Here is a 23,155-nt window from a genome sequence, read left to right on the forward strand (position 1 = left end):
GAACACAAATACACAGGACAGACGCTTCACTGAATTTCGTGACAAGTGTAACTATTTCTTTCACTGGTGGTGATGTCAGAGTTGCTTCTCGACTTTCCTTCATAATTGCAGTAGGTGCTTTTTTAGACGGCAGCTGCCGTGATTGCACCTGATTAGGAAGCTGATTGTATGGCTTCCTCAAAGTACACTGTTACATGTTTTAGTGTAAATATTGCATTAAGGGGGAGGAGGTATGAATCAGGACGAACTGACGGGCTAGTTGGTTACACATCTCAAAATTTTTGAGCGCACGAGAACGAAAACGAAGACTGACAGAAAGGACAAGGTGCTTTGTGGTGTGTGTCTTTTCTGTCAGTCTTCATTTTCATTCTCGTGCGCTCGGAAATTTTGGGAGGTCTTGAGATTGCAAAAAATTGTGAAAGAATCTATTTTTAGAAAAACTGCTTTTTGTGCTAAGTATGCTTCAGACTATATCTCCATGAAATATCTACAGTCAAAATGATCCCAGATTAGGAAAACAATAATATTTTGATAGTTGCACGCCCGAAAAATGAAGCGCAGTTCTGAAACCACTTTCGACCGCCGCCATTTTGGTTTTGTTTGAGAGCTCATTTTGCACCCATTTGTGTGACATCTTCCAAGATGGCATCAGGGCAGCGCAGCCAACGCTACAGCCGTTTTCCGCCGACACGATTTCCCGCGACTCAAGAAGTCAAGACAGGCTTCAAGTCTCTGTATCTCTGAACGAAGACTCACCGGGCTTTTTCTCTGTTTTGCCTTGGGCAGTTGAGATTAGCTTGGTGTCAATTAATTCAGGAAGTGTAGAGCTGTGCGGTGATGCTATTTTTGCTGGCTTCTACATTATGTGTTAGTCACTTTCCTAAATTAACAACCAACCTGTTTTGTACATTTTGTTCATAATTTTTTCTAATGTATTTTCACTGAGGAAAGTGTAAAAACAGGATCACTGCACAAAGTACATGTAGGGTCATGCAGTTCTGTAAATATTTCAGATATTTTATAAACTTTTTTGGCTGATTGCTTGTAATGAAGACCACAATTAAAATCACAAAACTCCTTATAACTCAAATTCTAATTGTACTGTTTAAACTCTAGTTGCATAATTTGGACTTTACATAAAAAAGAAACACTTAGTATGATTTTAACAAGATTCCTAGCATAAAAAAAAAGTTTTAAGACCCGCATCCCCCCTTAAAGTAGCTGTTAGTTGTACATTGAATATGTTGGTACTTAGTAAAAATACTATGCTCTTTTATGCACAGTGCCATTATCAAAAGAAAAATCTTGATTATTCCTTTTCATTTCCTTTTACTTTTCAGTTCTATGAGGGAAATCTGTTTTTCACATTAGCACACAACAAAATGGGCAAGCTTCCAGTGTTGAACATGGACCTACCACCAGTGGTATGCAAAGTCAGCTACTTTCATGGAGTGTTTGTTTGTACATGTAATGTATTTGACCTTACATTTTTTACTTGCAGAGACTTGCTTATATACAGAAAGATCTTAAGGCTGGGCAGGCTGTGAAGCTCAAAGTTCTCAAGGCTGATGAGAGTTCAATGGTTGAACTCTCACAACTCGGTCTGTACCATTCTGTTCTTACCTGTGCTTTCTGCTTGGAGAGGTCCCCCAAGGAGTGATAGTTATGCCTTATTTACTTCTTGCCACAGGTGTGACTACACTGGAAGTGGACAGCGTGGTTAATGGCTACGTCGTGAGCACTCGGGCCGGTGTTGGTGCATGCGTCTCCCTCCCACTTGGCCATCATGGGACGATTAGTATTACTGATGTCTGTGATGACTTTGCTCAGACAACTGCCCTGATGGAGAGCTATGCACAAGAACGCTATTTGAAGTGCTACATCCTGGACGTTGACAGTGAAACCAGCACATACCACCTTTCCACACGGAAATCCAGGTGTGTTCACATACTGTTTTGTCAAAATGCCAAGCTAGGTAGAGTCTTCACAGAGCCTTTGATACTGTTGCCTGAGAACGTGCTAGCTTACATGGCCTGAAGCAAGTCTTACGGATAAAACCTGAAAATACTAGTCGCTTTTGCACAGTTATTACTGTAAAATTGAACCCTGCTTTAAAGGTGCACTAAAGAGGAACCTGAACTCGTCTTTTTACCGCGGGAACTTGATCCGCACATTCCAAGCCTTTTTAGAAACTTCGAATTATTGTCCTGTGCGGCCGATTTTCCTAATTTAATTCGGACTAAATGTCCCGGCTCCCGCCTTTCTTTGAACTCACCGCTTACGGTAGGAGGAGTCAACTAACGCGTGGAGGGCATTTCAGGCATTCGCGTGGCGGCTTCGCTTTCGGTTTTATTTTGTTTTTTAGGCTTCCCTGAATAAATAGATCCAGTCAGAGACAACATAGCTGCAAATTAGGCCCACGGAAATAAAAATACGCACGGACTCTTTGCTGTCGCCGATCGCTACTTATCACTGCCGATGGCAGAGTGGCAAGCCGCAATGGGACTGGCTAGAAAGTTGGTTGACTCCTCCTACAGTCTGTGGCGAAGTCAAAAAAAGGCAGGAGCTGGGACATTTAATCCAATTTAAATTATGGAAATCGGCCGCACAGGACAATAGTTCGAAGTTTCTAAGAACGCTCGGAACATGTAGATCAAGTTCCTGCAGTAAAAAGAAGAGTTCAGATTCCTTTTTCGTGCAAGAACCTCTAAGAAGCACGGTTGAAAGACAAACGGGAATGAGAGACTTTCACATGCCTTTTTAGTCGCGCTATCTCTCCGTTAAGCGGACCTCCTATGTAACAGATATTGGATATGGAGGACATTTGGTAATTGGGGACAAGTTATCTTTGAATATTGATCTACAGTCTCACTTATGATAGATGCTTTAACTTGAAGGGGTTCTCTCTCATTGATCGCAAACTGCAATTGCATTCATGCTTGAGGGAGACGGTAAGTCTTGGTCACTCACATTGTATTTTTACAACTGCAACGAATACAGAGTAGGCCAGCTAAATGCAAAATGTGCACAAAGGACTCCTTAACTGTGAGTGCTGCATATTGAAGGGCTTCCCACCCACTGGCTGGGGTCAGACCAAGTGTGCAGGTGCCCCGCCGCACCAAGAATGGTGGGAGTGTGTGGAAGGAGTTTGTGGTGAGCATTTCTGCTCTCGCCGTGCCACAATTAAGTGGCCTGAAACCCGAAAAAGAAGGCCATCAGCCAGTGGTTGGCGTGGCCTGCAGATCATGCTGCAAACTAACAAGCAAGCCCATGCTAGTGTGTTGTAGTGCTGACCCTCGGTGCTGACCCTCGGTGCTGACCCTCGGTGCTGTGCTAATAGCTGACACACACCATCTCCACTCCTGATTTCAAAGCTTGTCGACAGGCGTATGCGTGGAAAGTGTGTTTCCTATGGCAACTTAAGGAGGGGAGACGTGGCAAGAAGCACGTCTCCAGGCCCCTTCTCAGCATATAGAGGTGGCTGCACCCAACTTATCAAGAGCAGGCATGCTCTTGATCATTGGCCATGTTTTGTGTGTTTCCATACCGCTACACAGGGCTCCTTTTATTGTAATTATTGTTACTTAATTACTATAAAAGTGCCCATACATAATACACTTGGTCATGCAAAATAGCATAAGAGAGAAGCTTGAATTTTTACTATTCACGATCAGTACCCAGCTAATTTCGATGCTTCGCTCATCTTGGAACTCCGTTGATCTTGAAATGTATCTTTGATTTTGTCTCTTCAAGTTATTAAAGGCTTATTGTACTTTTCTACAGCAGTGAATCTGAAATTTTATACATCGCATAGCCAATGAACCTCTTTTAGTTGCAAATACTTATATGTAAACTTAAAAGTTGTTCTAAACTCTGACCTTCGATGGAGCATCTTGATTTTGTTGCTTTTTATACTTAGTGTTGTACTGGAGAGCTGTTTTTGACTCTGCTTGTTACTTCTATCGCGATATGCTTTTTTTTTGTGTGTGTTTGTAGCACCGCTGTATCTCACTCCTGCCAAAGGCTTAAAAGATAGGCCAGTAGTACTTGCTAAATAAAATAAAATACTAGTGTGAAAAGCTGGCCAGCACATGCAGCTGCAGTGCAGTAGAAGACCTGGACACCATGTGTCAAGCAGACGAAAGCATAAACCTACCTTCGCAACTAATAAAGTTTCACAACAGGCTATAGCCTTCTTTTGTGAAAAATCTTAGTCACTGGTTGACATCAAATTATATGAGTTGACCAGCAAATAATGAAAACATAGAACCACCTTGCTTATAAGAGACCTCTATTGTAACAGACAAAAACTGTTCTCTCAAACATGTCTGTTATAAAGTGATTCAACTGTAGTAGTCATAATTGTAAGATTTCGTGCTTTTGAGCAACTTCATAGTTTTTAACACTTTAGTTCTATTTGATGTTCATTTTATATTATTAATTCTGACTGTGAGTATTTTTGCAGCTACGTAGTGCAAGCGCTCACTCAAATATTTGGCAAGATGAGTTCAACAGTTCAGACGTGACGAATAGTGCTCGTATCTAGGAAATTGTGCAAGTAAAATCCATTGCTAATTCACCCGGGAAGTGATGTGTAGAGCATGTAAACAAGTGCTGCCATTGGGTTTTGAAATTGTTTGTGAATGTGTGTCACATTACTTCACTGTCCTAAATGTTTTGAAGCAAAAGCTTCACTACGGGACCTCGGCTTTTCTTTGCGGCGCTTGCGGTTTTCACCTTCATTTGACCTTCAGATAAAGCAAAAGAAAAGGAAAGGCGCATAACTGGCCTCCTGGGGCAGTGGACACCTTATTTGCGCTTTAAGCTACGAAACCGATGGAGCACGGCAGCTTCAAAAGCAAAGGAAAGGCGCATAGCATAGCTGGCCCCCTGGGACAGTGGACACTTCAGTCGTGCTTTAAGCTACGTGGTGGTAGTGAGAGTTGTGCGCTGCATGCATTGGCATTGACAACGTTGTGGCAGAAACACGACACTGAAGCCATAGGCCGTCGGCATCCGTTGTGTTTGTTGGCGTTGACGTTTTAGACTCCGATGATTTTAAGGAGAGGAAGTGCGCATAACTGGCTCGCTTGGTCAGTGGACGCCTGAATTGCGCTTTGAGGTACGTGGGGTGGTGAGAGAGAGATGTGGGCTGCGTGCGTTAGCGCTGACAACGTTGTGGCAGACACGCGGCACTACAGCATTAGGCCGCAGTGTTCATTGGGTGAGCAATTTAGCTCTCGTGATCAACCATTAACTGCCACCTGCCAGGGTGGCAGGGTGGGCGTGCTGCCTATCCTGTGTCCGGAATGCACTCAACATTATAGACTCCAAGCCGCGTACAGTTGCCCGATACGCCATAGCTTTCGCTCGCTACCAGGTGCAGCAGTAGTTCTAATTTTAGCAGCCAACTTTAACAAAGTGGCTGGCAAGCCGATTTTGTTTATTTGTTTTTTTCTAGCCCAAGAATAAACTTCGCTAAATGATTGTTGAGCTGATTTAAAGCATGGCGTCTCTTTATTTGCTCTCATAAGTCACCCTTTCTTTTTATCATTACTTGTTGCAGATTATATCCCAACAGGGACAGCGAGATTGTAGATGAGGAAGTGGTAGCACTAAGCAACCTCTCTGTTGGCTCTACCCTGCGAGGATTTGTCAAGACCTTAAACAAGCATGGCTGCTTTGTAACTGTGGGGTGCGGCGTGGATGGGCTGGTACCTATGTCAAAGTTGCCAGCTCTGTTGCAACGGAACCATAAGGCGATAAAAGTGGGTGAGCTGGTCGATGTGGTCGTAAGAAAGATTCAGGCCTCGGAGAGACGGCTTTTCCTCGATCTAGTCCGCTATGGGCCGGTGAAGGCAACTGCGACTCGCAAGAGGAAGTTGTCAACTTCATCAATGGATGAGCCTATCTTCGACAGCAGTGAAAAAAGAGCACGTCTGGACCCACTGCCACGGCTAAGCTTAGATGAAGGGTTTAGCTGGGATGTCCAAGCTACACCAGACTTGGCTAGCCTCCTGAACGAGCGGCCATCACTTGGCAGCAGTGATGATGAAGACGACGGAAGCAAAGCCAGAAAAAGCCACAAGGAGATTCGCCAAGAGAGAGAGCAGGCTGAGGCAGAGCTGCGCAAGGCAAGAGGGATATTCATTTTTTGTCACAAAGTGCCACTTACCTTTGCATTGCAGGTGTTGTTAAAGCCTAATCCCCTTTGGTGTCGTTTTCTTGCATTTGAGTTCTTGTGACTGGCTTGCTGCTATGTTTGAGTCTCATAACTTCATACAGTGGAAGACAGATAACTGTACAGGTGGTGCAGTAGAATATTGATCATTCGATTTTCACAGGGTCACGATAAATATTCGTATTGTTCAAAATGAACAAAATTCGTATGCAGAAGCAGTGGAAGTGCATTCATGCAGATCTGTTTACAACTGGTGGAACTTATTTATAGCCACGCACCGCTGCTCGCTGCTCACAGTCCTTACCCACAACTAGTTGTCACAATGTCAACAATGCGGGGGCCGCGTGCTGCCGTTCGCTGCTCGAAGAGCATACCACATGACTGGAAATTGTGGCATTAGTGATATGTGGGCAGTACTTAGTGCTCGGAGGTGCAATTGCGGCTTATCATCCGTATCGACATGGCAGAGTGTTTGGAGCATTAGAAATTTTCTCTATTGTACGTAGTGCACTCTGGCTAGGGAATTTTACAAATTCTTATTAGCTGTGATCGTATCTTCAATATTCTCCTGTATAGCTGCACTTCCTATACGGGTGCAGTGGTATAACTTGAGGAACATGAATACGATAAGAACAGACTGTGATCTTTTATTTTCAATGGACAGAATATATGCATTCCAAATTGCATGCGTCGTAATGAAGCTGTGAATAAAACTGCTCAAACTATTGCACTGGAAAAGCAATAGTCTGTGTAAAACTATCTCCTTTTTTATTAGTAATACTAAGGCCTCAGATGCGCACTCTTTAAACATGGAAAGCCTCTACTTATTCTAATTCATAGAAAAAAAAAAGGAGATTGGCACAGTTTCCATATTGGTAACCTTGAGACTAAAACCAAAACCCACAAGCATGCCAGAGCCTAGAGGCTGGTGAATAAAAATAGAATTGGGTCAAATATTGGCTGCAGCATGGGTTGTGAGCTGCCCTCACCAGGCAGTCATGGCATGCAGGCTTTGACTCTTAGACAGGTAGTGATTAAGGCACAAAAAACATTTATCAGCCATGGAAAAATTTGCAGGACTCCTTTAACGTGTACCTTACTATTACATTGCAGAAGGAACGTATGTTGGTCGACCCCAGCCGTGAGCCTGAAACAGTGGATGATTTTGATCGTTTGGTGCTGGTGTCACCCAACAGCTCAATAGTCTGGCTTCGCTACATGGCCTTTCATTTGCGGCAGGCTGAAATTGAGAAGGCACGTGCTGTGGCAAGGCGTGCTTTGGCTTCTATTGAATTCAGGTAAAGTGCTTCTTTGTCTTTTGGAAATAATTTATTTGGAAGGCTGCATTTAAATTAAATTCCTAACTCTAATAATTTTTATATTGCAGGTAGCTAGCTACTTATTGTATTTTTTGAACTCTAGGTCACCCTTTGTTCCAGACATAGTGTCCAAAACCAATGAGGGCCGACTAAAAATTATGATCAAACATTGTTGGCATATAAGCATGATGAAAGACAGCTGGCTGGTTTTCGCAACTAAACATGGAAAGAGCAGATCTTCTTGCTGCCTTAAATTTGTACACCAGTCATTGCTATGGGGTTAACTTCAACTTGTTTTCTGAGAATGCTAAAAGTTTGATTGCCATATGGTTGACGACCTAAATAATGTGCTTTATAATTTTATTCTCTCCACCTAAATATAAGAGATGGCCTGTATTGGAATAATGTTTTATCATCATGTGGCTCGAACTTTGAGGGTCTACTTAAAATATTGCCCACTTATTATATTTGAAACTAAATACCCATCCGACCAACCCTAGATATTCAAAGTTGTTTCAGCATGAAGTTCACTCTTTGTACTCCCATGCGCACATTACAGATTCCGCTACTCTGTGCTGTCATTCTCCATTGATTTATAGACCCGCTGCAGTGACTCAGTGGTTAGAGTGCTCTAGCGCATTAAATTTTAAACATGCATAGCTTGTCGTGTCATCTGATGAAGAGGAAGAGCCCTCTGCTACTTCCCACATGTAACTTGTGGCATGAATTTTGCTGTTGTGGTGCAGATGGTACCTTTGCAGTCCACAGGAAGATAATAATAATCTGCTAAGGCCGCTTTGCAATGTAACTGTGTACTGCAGTGCATTATACAGTAAAATGTCATCAATTCTACCATCATTTATTTGCAAATACGGATAATTCGGGCTGCTACGATGGTTCCTGCCAACACCTATGGCATCGGACACTCACTAATTTGGACGCAGCTTTGCTTATACTGATTAATCTGAATGGGCTCCCGACAAGGGGTGAGGAGCTGTGCCGAGATATGACTGACCTCGCAAGCATTCAGCCAAATAGCCCTCCTCATGTCTGAGTTGCATGATGCATTCTTGCCTGCACCCCATTTCCATGTGCATGATGGCTTGTACTGTATTTGTATTAATTTAGCCATGCGTGTTCAGTCATAAAACACAGTATTAGTTGAAACCTGCCACTAGCCATGACCATTGTGTGAAGTTCTGAGCACAAAATGAGCCTGCAATTTGGAGTGGAGGGAGCACCATTCACTATTTGTGTCTTCATCCTATAGCAGCACAACACTTGATGTTTGAGCCCAGAGTGACAGCATTGCAGTGCTTGTTAACTCTGTAGTGCAGCAGAGTTCTAGGTTCCTGAATGCATTGGCTGGTTTTATGCTCAAGCGAAGGTGCTGCCATTTAGTTGTTATGCAGATCACATTTGAGCTGAGTGCAGCAAAATTTGCTGTGTGACCTATGTAATGCAGGGAAGAGCAGGAAAAGCTGAATGTGTGGACAGCACTACTCAACCTGGAGCACCTGTATGGCACCCAGGACTCGCTTGATAGCGTCTTCAAGGAGGCACTGCAGTTCAACGAGCCTCTCAAAGTCTACATGCACCTGGCACAGGTCTATGTGGCCGGCAATAAGCAAGAGGTTAGTACCGGCTGGGGCATATGCTGCTTTTTCCACCATCTAATATTTGGATGTGTGGCTCAGCCCCACATTGAGCGCTTTGCTGGAGGCATTCTCGGCATACTGGCATTCATTGTCTCTTTTGTATGAAACTATGTATGCCTCTAGTCTCACTGGCATAGTTGACACCTTGGTGCAAGAACCATTCACTTATTGGACACTGTGAAGCAAATTTATGGTACGTACATTTATACAGACCCTCCATGTTGGCTAACTGGCTGTAGTGTTTGGCTGCTGCGTTCAGAGGTCATGACATCGAATCCCATCTGCAGCAACTGTGTTTTGATGGAGGCAAGAATGAAAAAAGAGTGGATGGGACACTTCAGCTCCACTCTAAGGTTATGGCGTGATAGCATTAATGGGTTAGGGCCCATACACGTGGAATTGGTCATTCTCTACATTCCTAGATTGTTGGGAGTCCTCATACCACTCCTGGGGCAGCGTGGGCAATGCGCCACTGCCCTGTGATGGCAGATGCTGCCACCGGTGGGGCTTGTGAGACCCAGGCTGCTCTCCCCGAGAAACTTCTCGCAACCAATCATTAATTTGACTGCTACCTGCCGTGATGGGCAGTTTGCTTACATTCCGGTGAGCAGATTGTGATGGCGCCACAAAGTCACATAATCTACGTTGCTTCTCTGGGGTCTTTTCGCCCACACTGCTACTGGATTTTCTGGAGACCCTTAAGGGGGGACACTACCCTAAACAGTGAACTTTTGAACCATTTGCTCGATTTGATTGAAACTTGAGGGGCTAGTTTATATTACTGGTGGGACCATCTCTGCCAAATTTGATTATTCTAGAATAAATATGAAGCAGGTTACGCAACCTTTATGCCAAGGATGACTATGCTTCCTTAGGAAAACTATTGTTTGAAAATAAGAGTAATTTTCCCAATTTCTTGTGTTATGTGGCATTGGGAATGTCCAGAGCACACAACTATGGAATTATTTTGCTTAGTTCTCCTATATTTTAAAAAAATGATACCATACAAAGAATGACATTGGATATTCATTTTACGTTAATGTTTTTAAAGTCATTTTTCAGTGTGAGAAAAGGGAAAGAATAGACAAACTGTGTGCACAGTTGTGTTCCTCATAAAATTTTGCTCCAGAAAACCTGCTACAATACCAATATTATCAAGTAATATTGGAATGATAGTTTTTCTAAGCTGACAGTTTACTGAAGAAACAGGAGATGAGAAAAATAGACTCACATTATTGAAAATCATCCTATTTTATTTTAAGCACTACAATGATCAAGACAAGCCCCCCCCCCCCCCCCCCCCCCCCCCCCCCGCTGAATAATAAAATTTGGCAGAGGTGGTCCCAGCAGTGATATTCGCAACTTTCAATGAAATCGAGCAAGCGGTTCAAAGTTCACTTTTTGGGTAGTGTCCCCCCTTAACACTGTCGTGTAAAAAGCGCCTGTGTTTGTGCGATGTATACACGTTAAAGGACCCTAGATGGTCGATGTAATTGGAGCCTTCCACTGTTGCATGCCTTGTTGCATAAAGCTTTGGTCTTAAACACCATATACATACCACGCTATGCCAACACTTATATTGAGGCACAGTTTTTTGCATTAGCACCATCAGAGACTACCTGTATGCTTGGGGACAGCGTCCTGTGGCTCTTCATCGGAAGCTACAGGTGCATCGGCCAGCTTCTGGATCTGTGTGGTTGTTTTGTGAGTGCAACTCACCACGATGGCTCAGTGGTTAGGATGTTCAGTCACTGGGCCTGAGGACGCGGGATCAACTCTAGCTAGAAATGCAAAAGATGCCCATGTGCTGTGCAATATCAGTGAATGTTAAAGAACCCCAGGTGGCTGAAATTAATCCTGAGCCCTCTGTGTGGCGTTTCTTTCACTCCCTCCATCATCCCTCCCTCACAGTGCGGCTCACGTGTCCAAAAGTGAGCCAGTTACTGAACTTATTCTTTCCTGGTATTGTTATGTATTATTATTGTTGCTGTTGTTGTTGTGAGTGCTTGAGAGCAGCACACTTATGGAAGGAGTCACCTCATATTCATAGCTTCTACTGCACTGCACAAAGTTGTTTTGCACTTGTCCTGAGTGTAGTTTGTATCAATTCTTTCACGATTAATTGCAACTTTTATAATTAATCAAGTATTATGATATACTTTTGCTTTTTATGTCACTTGTCGAGAACAGGGCTCTACTGTTGTCTGTTGCTCCTGTATTAAAAGGGCATGCCAATTGGTTCCAATTTGTGCTCTCAGCATTGTTGGAGGACATCATTTGCTGACAAAATGACAAGAAATTGATGTGGATATAAAGTGTGCCCCTACTCAAGTCGGGTCAAAGTCCTGTAACAGCTTTCTGCTGGTGACAAAACTCCTTCCTGAAATTACATATGGGGACATATTGGTACTACCAATGGCATCACCATCAGTGAATGGGCTACAAACCTTCATCCTTTCAAAGTGGATAGTTTGGTCAAGGTCCATAAGCAGAACAAAAAAAAAAAATCATATGCATGTGCTCAGTGCCAGTGGCAGTAAGACATTGCACAGCCCCTGTGTGCTTGATTAGTGGACACACTCCAACCAGCATTCGAAAGACTGCTTCTTGCATGTGATTTTAGCTAAGGCAGCAGATTGTTGCCTGGGCTGTTGAGTTGTGCCTAGCACCATTTTCTTTAGGCTGCACGTAACACAGCCTTGTTCTGCTGATTAAGCTGCTTTCATATTGTTGGCAACAAATTATTTAACCTGTAAAAGGAGCCTGTTTTGTGGGAAAAAGAAGTATCGCAGCTAGAGAATCTGCTGCTGAGTATGTCTAATGTCACCCCAGCATTCCCCCCCCCCCCCCCTTTGCATTATATGCCATCGGCATAAAAGAAACAAAAAGAGAAATATGAAAGAATGGAGAGGAAATCAAAGTATTTTAAAATGATGGAATTGAAAGACGAACATGAATTCGAAACTGACATTCAAATGTAAGTTTCGAATGTCGGCTTCCCCCAGCAGATTCCATCTGTGCCATCAGCATACTTCTGTGCCATCAGTGAGTGATTTGGTATGTGTGTGGGCATATTTGCGTGTGCACACGCTCCATTTTAACACATTTTACACCATTTGTTTTTGTTTCCATTGTGTGATAAATTGTTTTTTGCAGCAAGCTGAACAGCTGTACAAGCAGATGCTGAACAAGTTCAAGCAGCATGCAGATGTTTGGCTCAGCTTTGGGCTCTTCTACATGAAGTTCAACCAGGCTGAGGCTTGCAGAGCACTTCTGCAATGGGCCCTCAAAAGTTTGCCAAGCAGGGAACGTGAGTGCACATTGCTCTTTGTTGGCCACGTCAAAAGTTCGGTCTGAATTGAAGTGAATTACCTCAAATGGCAGTAAAGGCATTTGCAAGCATTTTTTTTATACTGCATCATACTGTACAGTAAAACCTCGTTAATTTGAAGTCCCTGGAACAGTGAAAAATATTCTAATTAACTGCGTTTTCGAATTAGCTGAGCACAGCAGCAAAAATGGGACCCAGGCAAAAAAAATTTTGTCGTGGGAACGCACTATACTTATATTGGACAAACTTTGAGATTACCATATCGTGAGCCTGATTACGCCCACTGCAAGGCAAAGGCCTCTCCCATGTCTCTCCGATTAATCCTGTCCTTTGCTAGCTGCAGCCACTGTATCCCCGCAAACTTCCATATAGATTACCACGTACTGCCGCGCAAAAGTCTACCCCTCAACTTATAGCCCCTGCTTGCCAAAAAAAAAAAAGTTGACACCAAATACAAGTCGACCCTTCCTCCTCTTCCCGCCTCATCCTGCCTCTGCACTCTGTTTTGTAGTTTCCCGTGAGTTACAACTATTTATAAATATGGAAATAATGTCTTAAGCACTGTAGCATAGTACTCCTCCCTTGTATGACGTGGCGACTGTACAGGCAATCGGCTGCAGTGCGGCCTATATATTACAGTTGAACCTAGTTGTAACTAAGTCGAAGATGCCGTGGGATTTCTTCGTTATACTTGTCGCTTTGTTATAGCCATAGGTGACCTTTGCCACAGATGTCATATGCCAGCGTGTAAACCTAGGAAAACTCAGCTGCCAGTAAGTGCTGGCACCGTTGCACCCGGCGTGCTCGTGCATCATGTGGGGTAGCAATCCTATGCGGGTATACTTGCAGTGGAATGGCCAGTGTGCACCTGGTTTTGCCGTGGCTTGTGTCAGCTTCAGCCAACTATAGAAAATGTGATTAAAGGGACAGTGAACAAAAAATGTGCCTTGGAGATTTCTGGCCCATATGTTAGCTGTGGCACTGACAGTAACCAGAACAGCACTCTTTTGAGATAGAAATGAGCAGAAAGTAGCTATTTAAATTAATATTTCTCAAACCGCCGCACCTAGCGGCCGTGTGTGAAAACTCTCACAATGCAGGATGTGGTGTCAGCCTTACCCTTCGCTAGCTATCGCCAGCACGCTTTTGCTATATTGTGTAGTTCATTATGTTCAACTTTCTTGTGTCCACGCTTCAAGATTCTCTTCCTGCATCTTGTGGTTTTATATTTTGAGTGACTGCTTGCTTGATTCGGTCAGAGTTAATCAGAAATCTTCATCGTCTGCAGTGACGGCGAACCAAAAAAGCAACATTTCGCCAATATGGTACTGGTAGCACTGCGCACTGCCAAGCCAGCTTGTCTACGACGCTGCTGAGGGTAGGCATGATGTCATGCCTACCAGCTCGTAGGCAGGCGCACACTGAGTGCAGCCCAGCCACCACGCACAAATTGTCCAAAATACAGCCATGCACTCAAAGATAACTGGATTGATGACTTTATACTTGGATAATCGTACCTTACTCATCAAAATCCTGTGCTTTCTCAGTATTTCCAGATTTTTATTCAGTGTCCTTTTAAATATTCTGAGTGGGTCTGTCCCTGGCCTCTACTGCAGTATTTCTCCAGGACCTCATATCCAGGCACTGGAAGATTTGGCTGTTGGCTGGCGAGGGTGGCATTATCGGGTGATTAACCATATATTCTGCCATGTCGGGAGTGCTCAGCACACATGTGCAGCTTCCCTTGGAGGAATAATGTTGAAGACAACACGAAAATAATTTTTCAGCACAGCTCTTAGGTGCCTGTTCCTGGCTTGCATGTCGTCATTGTCATCAGCATAACCAGCAGAGATACTGTAGCCAAGAGAAGAGCACAGCGAAGGCTGAAAGTAGCGTGATCACAAAAGCAGGGCAAGGATCAAAAGGCGGAGTTGGAGGTAGGGGTGGAAGAGAGAAAGATGGAAGCGTAAGGTGAAAAAATGAAGATGGAAGGTACATGCGAGAGGGATCGCACTCAGTTTGCGCCAGCCGTTGCCTAATGGCTTCCTAAACGCTTTTACAGATAACCATCATGCTTAGAATGCGCAGAAGTGATTGCGATGGATGTTGTAGCAAGCAGATACACCAGCAACCCTTCTGTTACAAACGGCGCACATAGAGGGTTTATGAAAAATGACGTACTGCCTTGCTGCAGTGAGGTGATTCCTTGCGCAGTGATTGTGGGCCCCTTAATTGCCCCACAGGTGAGCAGCTGATTATGTTCTAATCAGCAAAAGGTCTACCACAAAACTGCCAGTCCATCAATCGGCAGTCGAACTGCAACCAGCACATACATGGACGTCTATGGGGACCGTTTGTGGAGTCCATGCCGTTTACGATGGGAGCGGGCATGTGCTACTCTGAGTGTGTGGGCCACGTTCCTCATGGTCTGCTCCAAGCGAAGACTCATCCTTTGTGGCTTTGGCATTCCTCCTTGAAGCAATGAGACAAGCATGTTGCAGTGCGTTCTCGCGGGGAGCAGCAAGCGTGGGCGAGGATGCCACAACTGGGCAAGGGTTGCGCTGCACCACTCTCCAGCACTGAGGAGCATTCGTTCAGTGCGATAGTTTAGAGGCCTTGTGCAACAAAGCGGCAATGCTTTGCATCATAAGTTTTCTGCCTCAACATATTGCAAAATGAGCTGCAGTAAAATTTTGCGTTAGGGAGTACAGTAGAACCCCGCTGTTACGTTCCTCACTGCTGCGTTTTCCCGGCTGTTACGTCGTTTTCTTCGGGTCCCGGCATAGCTTCCATAGGATCCAATGTATTGGGAACCCCGCTGTTACGTCGTAGCCGAGGAAACGATCCCGCATGATACGTCGCAACCGGGCTCCCCGAACCCAACCGGGCAATGCGCGCCAACCGGCATTTTGATTTTTGACGAGTCTTGGCCAGGTTTGGCTACGGAACTGGCTGCAAGAAGCCGCACGCGAGTTGGAGAGGCCGCCACTAGATGGCTATCTGCCTCGCACGCCGAACGCCGCGATCTTTATCATGGGAGGTGGTGAGGAGGAGGCGCGCGGCTGGTCGCTTATCAGCGCGTCTTTTCTTTCACTCTTTCTTTTTATCTTTTAACTCTCCTCTATCTGCAAGTGACAGCGGTGGTGGCTCGGCTGGAGCCAGTCGGCAGGGCCCGTGCAATTTCCTTTTCATCCTTCTCAGTCGCAACAACATCTTTAATGTGCTTTGATGGCGTGATAGCGTTGAGTAAGCGGAAGGGGCTTTCCCTTGAGGAAAAGCTGGGCGTACTAAACGCAGTCGACAGGCAGCCAGGGCGGCTTACGCGGAGCAGCGCTGCGAGCAGCCTACGAACATTTCAGTGCTTGACGCTGTGCACAACGTCGCTTCAGCGTGGACTGCAGTGAGCGCGTGAACTGCACAGCACTGCTGCGTGCGTGCGGTGTGGCCGCACCGCAAAGCGACGCTGACAGCAATGCGGCCTTTGCTATTGAGAAACGCGTTGTTCTTTCCAGTGAGCGAAAGAAACTGCAATCCACCATTCTCGATTTTTTAAAGTCCTAGGGTCAATTTGCGGAAATTAATTGTTTCAAGTCAAAGCTGCACTGTTTTCATTAATTTTCGGTGCTTTCCTCACTGTTGCGTTTTCCCGGCTGTTACGTTTTTTTTTCCCGGTCCGGTGAAAAACGTATGAACGGGGTTCTAATTGTTGGTCAGGTTTTTTTGGCTGGATAATTCATCACCGTGGTTGTGAATCCACCATGGAGCGCGGACTGGATCCTGTGAGCCTTTTCCTTCTCGAAACAAACGCTTCACTTAAACAGTGATGAATATTCAGCAGCAGCCGCCATGGTAGCTCAGTGGTTATGGTGCTCAGCTGCTGACCCGAAAGATGCAGGTTCAATCCCGGCCGCGGCAGCCGAATTTTGATGGAGGCGAAATTCTAGAGGCCCGTGTACTGTGCGATGTCAGTGCACATTAAAGAACCCCTGGTGGTCAAAATTTCCGGAGCCCTTCACTACGGCGTCCCTCATAGCCTGAGTCGCTCTGGGACGTTAAACCCCAATAAACCAAACCAACTACTCAGCAGCAGAAAATCTGTGCGCGAATCCTATGTCAAATAAAAAATGAGCCATATAATGCTGATATAAGAAAAAAATGAGCCAAATCCACTCGTTAGAGCCTTTTTTGTCAGCTTAAGCTCCATAGGTCACACTGTTTGGAACATGGTTTCATTTATTCCTGCCCCAGCATTACTTTCTCATTGACTGCGAAGGATGTGAAGAGATCGGCGGAAGATACGAACCCAGAAAAGTACATTTTTTACCTGTCCCCCAAAAACTAATGCTCTATAACACGCTTTTTGCACCTCATCTATTATATTGTCATCTTGTTTGGGGTACTGGCACCAAGAAATCACTAAATAGATTGGTTACATTACAAAAAAATGCAGTTAGAGCCATTTCAAACTCTCCATATAATGCCCACACTTCCGACCTATTCCTTAAATACAAGATTACTAAAATTTCCACGCTTTATGAGCGCCAGTTGCTGGCATCTTTGAAATCTGAAATCCATAAAAATATAACAACATTACGAGCCATTGCAAACTTGCAGATTAACATATCATCTCGCTCCACCCGCCACCATGAACACTGGCACGTTCCGCGATCACATACTAACTACGGTCTCCAGATGCTTCGAAACAGGCTGCCTAGTACACTTAACAAATATAAGCTAACAGAAGAGCAGATGCGGGTTCTAACCAAGAAAAAATTATTCGACATTATAACTAACCTATACTGTAAGATTTGATTGTATTTTTGAACTAATGCACTCATTCACTGTTTTTGCACTTATCTTGTTCGTATATTTTTTTCCATTTGTTCCTTGTTATTCTTACCACCATATATATTTTATGTCCTTCTGAACTGTCGTGCTTGCTGCCATGTTGTTCGGGGAGACGGGGCCAGTCAAACTGCCCTTGACGCAGCTTTTATCCCGTCACCCCCGCCACACCTCGTACATGCCCTGTACTTGTTGTGGGAAATAAACTGAAACTGAAACTGAATAACGATGAGATCATTAGCCCTGTCGCCAATGAAGCAAAAAAGCGGCTCTACTACAGTGAATGTTAAAGCGTTTAGTTGGGCTAGTTGGCAAAGGCGTTTTTATTATTACAAGCGAAACTACAGAGGTAGAGAGGAAACAACAATACTAGCAGTTATCCTGTTGTTTTGCGTCCTGTACACAGCTACAATTTCGCTACCACTCATGAATGTGGAATGCTACGGTGAGGCAAAATATATTCTAGATCCCATACATTCTAGCTAGTTGACGTTTACTTTTCCGCTGCTGAAGTAGGAACACATGAAAAGAAGGCTACCACTTTAGTGTGCAACCGAAGCTCGCTATTTGCATTTACAGTCAAACCTTGTTATAGCGAACAGGTAACAAAATTGTAAAATAGTTCGATAAAGCCGAAATTAGTAATACAAAAATTTGTCAATAACTCGCACAGGGGAGAAGCGCAATTTAATCATTGAAAGGATGGCGGCAGGGAAGGACCTTTTCAAAAGCTTGAGCACCATTTCTATGCTGCTCGTGGTGATCCGTCTTTTTCACAAGGCTGCTCTGCGTGTGCGCGCTCCTTCTCCAACTCCACTGGTTGCAAATCAAACCGCCACCTTCTGCTGCACATGCACAGTTCATGTTAGTGACAGGCGCATGCTGGCGGCAGCAGTCAAGCACACACTTGCCACTTTGCAGGCGCAGCTGGCTCTTCGTGGAGCCAGATCGCTCCTGTGTCGTCCACATGCGTTTGATTTCAACTACTACTAGTAAAACTAGTTTATTAATTTTCACCGCTCGCCATAGGGCGCCACCACATCTTATGAAAAAGGGTTATTCCAGAGGCCACAAAGAACTGAGCACCAAACTTCAGTTAGACGACTTCCCCGCATTACAGCAATGACGTGTGAAAAACTGGACACCAGAACAAAAGCTCTCACCGTTCTCACCACCTCCGCGACAATCGGTGTGAGCACAGGATGGCTATTAGAATACTACAACTGACCATGCTGCTGGTTCCAGGGCACTACTCACAGGTGCAAGAGGTGCAAATGAGTGCTGACCGCCTGGGTACCAACTCTTCACCGTGCTATATCTTCTGTGGCACAGTTGGTACAAGCAAGATAAAGTGCGAACCTTGGTGCAAGCAATTGCCGCATCACCACTAGTCAGTCGTGTAGTGAGGCAAAGCCTGCCGCCTACCATCCAAGTGGGCACAGCTTGGCACTTAGCAGTTTGGCATATCCGTTTTATGGTCAACTGCGTTCAATATAGCCGGTAATTCGTAATATCCGTGTTTGTTATATCGAGGCGAGGTTTGACTGTACAGCAGTGCCCCTGAATGTTCGAATTGTTTTGGTACTGTATACACACGATAATCATTTTTAAGCATTATTTTTTTGTCTAGGAAAAAAAGTTCTCAGAACAAAACTGAGCATATCCAGTTTCAGATTGAAAAGAGGAAAATTCAAAGTTTACATGCTGATACTAACTAAATTAATTGCTAATTTTTCACTACATTGCGGTGTAGAGTAGCTCTGACATGTAAAGCATGTAGCAGCTTAGCTTAGATAGCACCACACTTTGTGTGGATAACAAACTTTTGCGTTTTTTCTTGGTTTCTGTTTAGGTGGATTTGGCTCATTTCGAAAAAAAAAAAAAGAAACTCTTCATATATAGTGGAGCCCCTCTATTGTAATGTCACTCAGACCAGCAAAAATCTCTATCAGTACCTTTACTGTATGGGATGTCGGGAATGGCATGGCTCTGAAATAGCTGTAAAATAATTATATTTGGCTGCTTGTTTAACACGTGTATAAAATCAATAAATAATCAGAAATACCTTTCATCCTGCTGTTCTCATCCCTTTATGTAATAATTATTTATTTTCACTTATCAGGTTATCGATTTCGCTGAGTCTTGTAAAAGTACCACATTTACACAGATACAATGCAGCTGTGAATATAATGCAAGTTTGATTCCGTATGAAAACCAAATCGTTGCGTGCACATGGCTTCATCTTCCGCGGCCTGAGTGTCATTTTCATACATCAGTGTCAGTTCCTCACATCTGAAAGATTTATTCTGCACATGCAATTTTTAAGGGACAGGGTAAGCCCTATTCTTCCCTTGTATTTTAGGGCATGTTTTGGTTAACTTTTCCCAGCAACCAATTGAGGTAGCACCTACTTGTTCATATCATTATTGTCATTGGTTCATGCTGTTTTGACTGAACTGAAATTACTAACACAATATAAACACCATTTTTTTTTTTTTTCGCTCAGAGACTAGATTTAGGGCTTATTTTGGCGTTATTTCTGTTCAGTATATGCCCACATGCTCTAATAAAGCTTAGGCAAGGAATAGGGGATATTCAAAATTCCGCAAGTGCGCTTTCCCGCATAACAATGTTGCCCCAAACAAGATGGCTGACTATACGTTTCCAGCTGAAACAAAGCAAGAAAGATTGGTTTTTTGTTTGATTCTTTCAAAATACGTTTCTTACATTCTATCTACACCTTTAGCGCCTGTCCTGTATCCCACGCAGTTCCTTTATAGCGAAGTCGGCCATCTTGTTTGGGGCAACATTGTTATGCGGGAAAGCGCACTTGCAGAATTTTGAATATCCCCTATTGGCCTTCTGCCTCGTCTTGTTTTGAAGGTAATGGTACCGTCGTAACAAAAAACTTATTTTGAAATAAATGAGTTTAAAGTAAAAAGTAACTTTATTCCCAAGTTTTTGGCGTTGCCATTGCCAACATTTGCTGAGCAATTTATTCCATAGACACTACCTCCATAGTCATCGTTCAACTTATCCGAGTGTTTTTCTACCATTTGTTTAGTTCCCTAGGCTTCTTTTTTTACTTGCTGGGCTGCCCAGCCAGCAGAGGAAACTTGTCACCTGTCAACTTCTCTTAGCCGGTGGAGAGTGTTACTGCTGCAAATTAGCCAAAAGGGCTCCAGAACATTTGCTCTAGCTATTTTACTGCCATTGAATGTTACGACAGCATCTGCTGTGCACTTCCTAAATGCCACTGGTACTGAAGTTGCATTTTTTGGAGCTTGCACCCAGATGGTGCGAATGAAGGACTAAAATGATGTCATGTTCTTAAATATGTTTAAGATTGTTCTTAAATATGTTTTTACTCTAACTGAACTAAGAAAAATTCAGTTCCGGTCATGGAATCATGTTTCAAATGGCTGGTAAGACTGCCTCTGCACAAAATGTACCTGGCCATTCACTTCTTCATTTTCAAAGCTATTCTTTAATAGGAAATGCACAACGCAGGAAGAAGTGCAGTACTAGAAAATATGTAGAAAAGAATGCAGTATTAGAAATTAAACAGAAGTGAAAATTGCAATTTATTTTTTTGCTTATCCTGTCCCTTTAAAGAGGCCCAGAAACACAATCCTAGTTAACTATTTTGCCTGTTGATTGCATACAATGAGTTATAATGGTTCTATTAGCGTCGGTAATACCGCGTATATTCCGTTTTTTAATATTTTAATGTCCTCCCAAAAACAACTTCATGGCTCTGATGGTGTCGCCACACAGTGGCGGGTTTTTAGCAGCGGATATGACATCACCTGGCGCGAGCTTGATGATCGGACAAACAGTAAATATACTGCAAATTGTGTGAATAAATAGAGACACATTTTGTCACCTGTCTGCGTTTTATATTAGATCAACAAAAACAACTTGTTTGTCTTAGATAAAAGCCCTGCAAAGCAAGTAAAATAAAAATACACCACCAGGGGCGCTCTGGCATGGAAACGATGCTGCCAGTCTCAGCAAGAACGAGTTACAGAGAGCAGGCAACCATGGAGTACAAACTTCCGCGACGTGCTCTGGCTGGCTGTTTTTATTGGTTGCGCCAGGTGCCGTCATTGGGAGAGCGAAATAGGAGCGGGAAGCCCCGCCAAAATCGAGTTGAGGGCAGCATTTTGTTTGCTTGTATTTTCAAATTTCTTCACTGAATAACTCCCGTTCCTGCGCATCGATTCCCGCAATTCTTTTTAAGTCAGCATCTGTGTGACATAAAGAACCCACCTGAAGTATAGCCGGTATCCCCCCCAGGCAGTGTTTCGCAGCCCCTTTAAGGCAACAGAAGTTTGGCTACCCAATTGTCGCATAGTGGTTTTATAGCAGAGCCAGCTGTCGGCTTTGTCATTTCATTTTTGAAAGTGCTACATACAATACCACAGAGTTTTGCGAGTGCAAAATGGCACAAATACACTGAACAAGTGAAAAGACATGGATACATGTGTTGAATGGAATCCATAGTCTTTATTGACCCTGAGGGCTAGACCTGCTTTGAGGTTGTGCCATTCGTTTTTTGTACAGACATATGGAAATTGCAGGGTAATAAATGTGGACTGAAAGGGATTTGGACTTTGTACTTTTATCACGGGAAGGGGGGGTGTGTCATTTTTAATCACCGATGTCTTCGGTACTAATAAAGCTAGCTTAAAAATATTTTACGGTGCCGTGACAAATGATGGAATACCGATTGCTCATGCACTTTTCCCGACCTCTGTACATACCATTTCACGGTCCCTTTAAATAATACGGTTGCATCCTGCATCAGTACATCAGTAGAATCAGTACAAAATCGAGCCACAAGATTCATACATTCGTGCTATTCATATAATGTCAGTATATCAGCACTAAAAGCAGAGGCAGGATTAACATCCCTGGCTTGCAGGCGTCGTATTGCTAGTATGTGCTTGTTTCACAAATTTTATTTCAGCTCACTTCGTCGTCCTCCCTACATCAATCCGCCGGCACGCATTTCCCTCCGCATTGGTCATCCCCTTCAAGTAGCCCGGCCATGTACGCGTACAACTACATTTGCATCGTCATTCTTTCCACGATCAGCCAAGGACTGGAACAGCCTTCCACACGACATCGCCGAAATCACCTGCCCATCAACATTTGCGAACTGTTCAACTGCTACCTTTAACAGCGAATAATATTTGTATCTTACGTTTTTTCTTTGTTTATTCAATCTGATTTTTCAATGTAACCCACCCCTTATGTAATACCCCCAATGCTGGGGACCTTTAAGGTAATAAAGTGAAGTGAAGTGAATTTGCTAACTATTGGTATTCGCTGTTAGTGCAGGAGATTCTGATATACACGTTTTGTTTGCCTTGCTTTTTTACAGATATAGGAGTCATATCCAAATTTGCACAAATGGAATTCAAGCATGGTGATGCTGAAAGGGGGCGAAGTATGTTCAACAGTATTCTGGACAACTACCCCAAGCGCACAGACCTGTGGCTGGTCTATGTGGACATGCTCATAAAACATGGCGACTTCGATAATGCACGGTGAGTAGCATCCAGAAGGCAGGTTGCAGCTTTGCAATATTTGGATAAAACTCGAGAACAAAGTGGCAAATGCGCATCAGAGGAGAGGCCCTCCAGGCAGTGGCAGCCACTGCCTGTCTCGACATCACGATTAAAAATGCGGTCATGAAGGGATTAACTGCAGCGCGAGAATCTGTCGACACCATTGACTGGAGGGCCTCTTGAGGGCCATTTTGCTGCCGTGTCCTTTCATCACTCGACTGTGCTGCTCTCATTCTTTTAACAAA

The 23,155-nt window shown here is 43.9% G+C and overlaps 1 protein-coding gene across 2 annotated transcripts in view; it reads left to right on the plus strand.

Annotated features, from left to right (window-relative positions):
• Rrp5 (Ribosomal RNA Processing 5) overlaps positions 1-23,155 on the plus strand; it is an 86,016-nt gene that overhangs the window by 62,495 nt on the left and 366 nt on the right. For both annotated transcript variants that reach the window (XM_089578845.1, XM_089578846.1), the window contains 8 exons: positions 1,341-1,424; positions 1,502-1,601; positions 1,691-1,937; positions 5,567-6,134; positions 7,295-7,479; positions 8,966-9,134; positions 12,315-12,468; positions 22,724-22,889. In XM_089578845.1, coding sequence (XP_089434971.1) covers positions 1,341-1,424; positions 1,502-1,601; positions 1,691-1,937; positions 5,567-6,134; positions 7,295-7,479; positions 8,966-9,134; positions 12,315-12,468; positions 22,724-22,889 — 1,673 coding nt within the window. The remainder of the gene's footprint in view (positions 1-1,340; positions 1,425-1,501; positions 1,602-1,690; positions 1,938-5,566; positions 6,135-7,294; positions 7,480-8,965; positions 9,135-12,314; positions 12,469-22,723; positions 22,890-23,155) is intronic.

Source organism: Amblyomma mixtum, chromosome 3, assembly GCF_055824585.1.
Source record: "Amblyomma mixtum isolate Tamu chromosome 3, ASM5582458v1, whole genome shotgun sequence".
Taxonomy (NCBI): domain Eukaryota; kingdom Metazoa; phylum Arthropoda; class Arachnida; order Ixodida; family Ixodidae; genus Amblyomma; species Amblyomma mixtum.